The sequence below is a fragment of the Eucalyptus grandis genome, chromosome 2 (assembly GCF_016545825.1).
Source record: "Eucalyptus grandis isolate ANBG69807.140 chromosome 2, ASM1654582v1, whole genome shotgun sequence".
Lineage (NCBI taxonomy): Eukaryota > Viridiplantae > Streptophyta > Magnoliopsida > Myrtales > Myrtaceae > Eucalyptus > Eucalyptus grandis.
Genome location: NC_052613.1, coordinates 48693711 through 48699710, shown reverse-complemented (window position 1 = coordinate 48699710; position 6000 = coordinate 48693711). Strand labels below are relative to the sequence as shown.

Here is a 6000-nt window from a genome sequence, read left to right as displayed (position 1 = left end):
ATAATTTTTTATAATTACATAAATTGACCAAAAGTTCAGCTTCATCCATAAAAAGCATGCAGCGATCATGGCTTCTGTCAAGGTTCATTTATTTTACGAAAAATCCACGTTTTTAGAAAACATTTTCCTAAAATAATTATTTACATTGCTAAAAAATTAGTCAATGAAAAATATATTCATTACAAATAACAATTTATATCTAAATAATTTCATGAACAATGAAGATATTTGTTGTTTGTTCATATTTATAAATAATACAATTGATCAACTTTAAAATATATATATATATATGTATATATATATATATATTTTTTTTTTTTTTTTTTCTAATGATTCATTTTTCACAATACGAACGATTCTAAGAGGAGTATCATACAAGATGGAAAATTTGTATCCTTCCAAATGTATAATTTCGTCAATTCTTGTCTACACTTACAAAAATAACTTTTCTCACCTTTCGTTTTCTCTTCAAATATTTGACAAGAAATATAAAGGAATTTGTAAAACTACATAACAATTACATAAATTTTTCATTGAACGTGTCAGTGTTTTTATATTTTTAATAAAAATTCATGTAATTCAAAAGCTGCAAAATTTAAGTAAAAAATTAAGGCTTCGTTTATTACATAAAAAATAAACGGGCAATAGTCTGTAGATTTTTGGGTTACTTGCTCTGTTGAGAATAAATGAAATTGGCAGCCAGAAGAGAGGTAACCCGTGGACCCGTGGGTACGGCACGTGCGTGCGGCTCCTCCAGTGACCAGTAGCCCGCGGGTGCATCGCGTAACCACCACCGTTCGATTAGATTTTCCTCTTTTTACTCTGTTCGTTTTACCATTTAATTTAAACACCCTCCTCCCACTTTAATGAAATGAAAACAGCAAGGAACAAAATGGAGAGAGAGAGAGAGAGAGAGAGCATCATGGTCAGATGCGGACATGAAGACGCGTCTGTCGTGTCCAGCCTGGCACGTCCCCATCTCATCCTCTCTCTCTCTCTTCCCCACCTCTTTATCTCCCCAAAAAACCACAAAAGGACAACCTCGCTCGCTTATTTCCCATAATACCCTCCTCCATCTTTCTCTCTCACTTGCTCACTCCCTCCATCAACACCAATCAACCACCTCCATCAATATCCCCTTTCTCGATTCCTCCTCCTCCGACCACCACCGCCGCCGCCATGCCTCCGCCTCCGCCTCCGCCTCCGCCGCCTCCCCTTCACCTCCATTTCCTCCCCATTCTCTTCTCGTCTCTCCTCCTCCTCATCTCCGCCGTCGTCGCCGACCTCCCGCAGTTCCGTGAAGCCCCCGCCTTCCGTAACGGCAGAGACTGCCCCGCGACGGCGTGGCCGGATCACCCCCGGCAGGGCGGCGCCGACGACGACACCATCCACATCGCGATGACCCTCGACACCACCTACCTCCGGGGCTCCGTCGCCGGCGTCTTCTCCGTCCTCCAGCACGCCTCCTGCCCCGAGAACATCGTCTTCCACTTCGTCGCCGCCTCCCGCCGCCGCCCCGACCTCCGCCGCACCGTCGCCTCCACCTTCCCTACCTCACCTTCCGCCTCTACCACTTCAACGCCGACCTCGTCCGCGGCAAGATCACCTACTCCATCCGCCGCGCCCTGGACCAGCCCCTCAACTACGCCCGGATGTACCTCGCGGACCTCCTCCCCACCTCCGTCCGCCGCATCATCTACTTCGACTCCGACCTCATCGTCGTGGACGACGTCGCCAAGCTCTGGTCCATCGACCTCCGCGACCGCGTCCTCGGGGCCCCCGAGTACTGCCACGCCAACTTCACCGCCTACTTCTCCCCGGGGTTCTGGTCCAGCCCGGCCCACGCGGCGGCGCTCCGGGGGCGGAGGCCGTGCTACTTCAACACGGGCGTGATGGTGATCGACCTGTGGAGATGGCGGGAGGGCCGGTACACGGAGAGGCTGGAGGGGTGGATGAAGATCCAGAAGAGGGAGAGGATCTACGAGCTGGGGTCGCTGCCGCCGTTCCTGCTGGTGTTCGCCGGCGAGGTGGAGGGGGTGGAGCACCGGTGGAACCAGCACGGGCTGGGAGGGGACAATGTGAGGGGCCAGTGCCGGAACCTGCACCCGGGGCCGGTGAGCCTCCTCCACTGGAGCGGCAAGGGGAAGCCGTGGCTGCGGCTCGACTCGCGGCGGCCGTGCCCGCTGGACTCCCTGTGGGCGCCGTACGACCTGCTGCGCCACCCCTCGCTGTTCTGCGACAGCTGAGCACGGCGGAAGGGGGAAGGGGGGGTTCGACGGAGCGACGGGAGGAGCGGGACGGCGACGGCGACGGCGACGGCGGGGGCGAAATCGTAATTAATGGGCCGGGGAGTGGAGTGGGAATTGGGGAGTGCGAATGGGGACAAGAGAGCGTCACCGTCAGGCGTAAAAGCTGCGAGAATTACGGTCATTGAAAGGTCGATTTTTCAGCGGGCTGCCTTGGATTCTCTTTCTCTAACGAAGGTGAAGGTAAAGGGGGAAAAATAAAAAAAGGAGAGGGCGTGATGATTTTCGTCCCGTCGAATTTTGGAAAAAGAAAAGTAAATACGAATAAAGCCGAGATAGAAAAGACGGGGCCATTTATTTTCGGGGGTATTATTAAATAACCCCGGGGGTGGCTATTTTATTTTGTATTATTTAGGGTAGGGAATCGGAGGATACGACGTCGCTTTCGGCGCAGTCCATCGTCATCGTCGCGGGGGTTGCTCTCTCTTTTCTCGTGTCGCGGGGGGAGGTAATGGTCTGTTTCCACTTTTCCAACTTTTTTTTTTTTTTTTTTTTTGGGGGTTCATTTTTCATTTCAGCTTTTGACGATATTTCGTTGAAAGCGTTGTATATAGTTTTGGGTATCGTGCATCATCATGGAATGGCTGTATGGTGAATCTGTTTCCGGACCAGGAGTGAATTGTGATTATTTATGATGGTGTTGAATGATATTTTATTCTTTCTTACGTCAGGTGATTCGTACGCACCGAATGGTTTGAATTGGGGTGGGGCCAACGCGGCCTTCAATGACAATTTCTGGTCTAATCTCTTTGCTTGAGGCAGAAAATGCCCAAAAAGTTATAAATTTATTACATTTATTTTCAATTGAGTTGTAAAGATATTCACACCTTTGGTAGAGTCAATTAACATCTAAGGATGTTAATAGAAATGTATATGAGGTTCAAAATATCCGTTGTTTCTAAACTTAAAGGGCGAAAAAAACTATCTAGTCTAATAATTTAATATGGTTTATATAATACCCCGATGTATGGCTAATAATCAATTATCAAGTGGGCAGAGGCTTGACTTGTGGCCAAATGAGGAGCATAGGCAAATTATGAACAGTCCTAACTAGTAGTTGTCCAAGTAAATCTAGAGTTTGGATCGTCAGCCTTTCAATTTCCTTTTTCTTTCCAAGTCAAGTTTTTCCTGATCCCTTGGATTAATCTCCTAAGTAATAGGTTATAGATATCAATATAACCTGTGTAAGTATATGTAAGTAACTACTATACTAAGGGTGTGTTTATAAATCATTATGTTTCTGAGATCAATTTTTGCTTAAAAATGATTTTTTATGATTCTTTTCGTTGAACGAGTTTTTGAGTATTTAAAGGCGTTTGGTAATTATATAAAATTTATATTATTGGAATATAAATGCATCGATACAACTCTCAAAATTTTTTTGACTTAGAATTTCTTTTAATTTTTAAATAATTTTATTACATTTTGCTTTCTTTTTTTTCTTTTTTCCTTTTGATTTGGCAAGGCCGAGCTCGCCCAACCACCAATGAGGCTCCGACCGATGAGGCTCAACCTCGTTGGCTAGAGGAAGAAGAAGAAGAAGAAGAAGAAGAAGAAGAAGAAAAGGAAAATAAGAAAATAAAAGAGAAAATAAAAATGGAAAAATGCTTGATTCTAAAGTTGTTTCAGGGAATAAAGAAGTAACTTTTTTTTTTTTTTACTTTTTGATTTTATTCCAAATTTACTCTTGGAAGCAAATTTGTTCTTGGGAACAAAAAAAGTTACCAAATAAATTTCTATTCATTTTATTTTTATTTTTTTTTGGTTCTAGGAAATAAAAGAATAGAATTAGACTTTATTTTGGCATGTTACCAAATAAACCCTAAAAAAACTGTTTTACAAAGTTTGAGTATGCAAGATTTTTAGTGGTTGTATAACATGATTCACTTAATTAAAAAAATCATTTACTGTATTTCATAAATCAATTGAATAGAGTAATCTTTGTATAGCCAATATTACTCGTCATATAATAACATTTCTTGATATTCTCTTTTATTAACTTAGGGCGCGCATGGCAAAATTTTTAGAATAGAAATTAATTTTTATTCCTCAGACAAGTTTCTGAAGAAAGAAATGCGTTTGATAACAACTCAGAATTTTTATTTTTTGAACAAAAATTTGCTTGATAACAAAATAAAGTTTATATTTCTAAGGGGATGACAGGGACAGGCGTCTTGCAGTTGGCGGCTGGCATCCAGCATCCCATAAGTGGTAGGTGGTGACGAGGATGAACAATGAGAAGAGTTTTCATTTTTCACTTTTATTTCAGAAATTGGAAAGCTAAATTTTTTACCTTTTGATTTCTGTTCCTAATTTATTTATGGAATAATTAACAAATGGATTTTTGTTTCGAGGAACAGAAAACAAAGAAATAGATAAACATAAATTTTGTCATGCATGCCCTTAGCTTGATCCTACTAACCTATTAGAGGTAATCGATGCCAAAATGGGTAAGAAACCTACCATGTTAGAACCGACTTTCAAGTTTTAGAACTTAGAACTTATCATGTTTGCTCTAAAACCTACTTTGGAAACTACCATATATTTTTGGTCCGCTTCCATGGTCTACTTGAGAATTATTTTTTCTTTTTTACGATAAATTAATATGGGCAATATAACGAATGAGCGAGGAGGAGGGTGAGTTGTGAAGTGTTTGAATGAGGTTTGGAGGGGGGGAGAGACGTCGAGAAAAACTATGATTTTTAATTTTTTGTTTGTAAAATTCTAGACGTAAGTGAACGTGTTGAACGAGTAGTATAATGATGAGAAAAGAATATCGTCCCATAGAGAGATTGATGAATAATAGCCGATTAAATATTAAAAATTGATTAATTCTAAAATTTGTCAAATAGATTAAAATAGAATCGAAAATAAGTTAAAATTAAAAATCTCAAATGCAAAATTTGGAAACTAAATGCAGTAAATCAATCTGATAAAATGTAAGAGAATCCAATTTCACCATAACTATTAGATATGAATTTTCTATTGTTATGCATACAAGAACAATATCAAACTACAATCCTATCTTTAGGTATAGCAAATCTACTTAATTTATTAATTCACTATATCTCTATGTGAATTTAAATAAAGATAAATGCATTGAAATCTATGAACAATCTTGGCTTATAATGAGTCTTTTGGATCACCTTATCACTGAACATGGTATATCTCTATCCATGTTTAATCATTGTTGCATATTATAAGGAACAATTGCATATTATCACTTTTGAGTCTCAAACGTGTGTATCAGTGGTGGCTAGTCACTTAAATTCATATTATCATGGTCAAGCTACATTGTAGTCTTAACAAAAAAGAATAGAATATAGCAAAAAAAGAAACAAAAATATATATGAAACCCAGCATCTTGACTCAAAGAACACGAATTATGTCACCATTTTTGTCTTCTTTCCAAAGTACTTAAAAGAAAACTCTAGAACAATGAAAAACGATCTAAAAGTAAAAACCTAGCAGTCTCTCCTAGCTCTCAATATTATCCTACTTATAGGATATATTTAAGAATCATAACACGAGACAATTGCTTATTTTTTTGGCATAAAATCATGGAATATAGCGCAGAATCCTTAATTTGGTATCCATCTTTCAACACTTTTTTATTTGAATTCCTAAATTACATAATTTTCCTTTCCTTCTTTTTGTCATTTTTTTCATTATTTTCTCTATATCTCATTATTCT

The 6000-nt window shown here is 40.0% G+C and overlaps 1 protein-coding gene across 1 annotated transcript; it reads left to right on the top strand.

Annotated features, from left to right (window-relative positions):
• The first annotated feature begins 950 nt into the window (after positions 1 to 950).
• Positions 951 to 2971, top strand: LOC104433306 (probable galacturonosyltransferase-like 3). Its single transcript, XM_010045995.3, is given in 2 exon segments — positions 951 to 1543; positions 1546 to 2971. Coding segments are annotated over 2 exon segments (1065 nt in total). The 5' UTR covers positions 951 to 1179; the 3' UTR covers positions 2247 to 2971.
• Positions 2972 to 6000: the final 3029 nt, after the last annotated feature.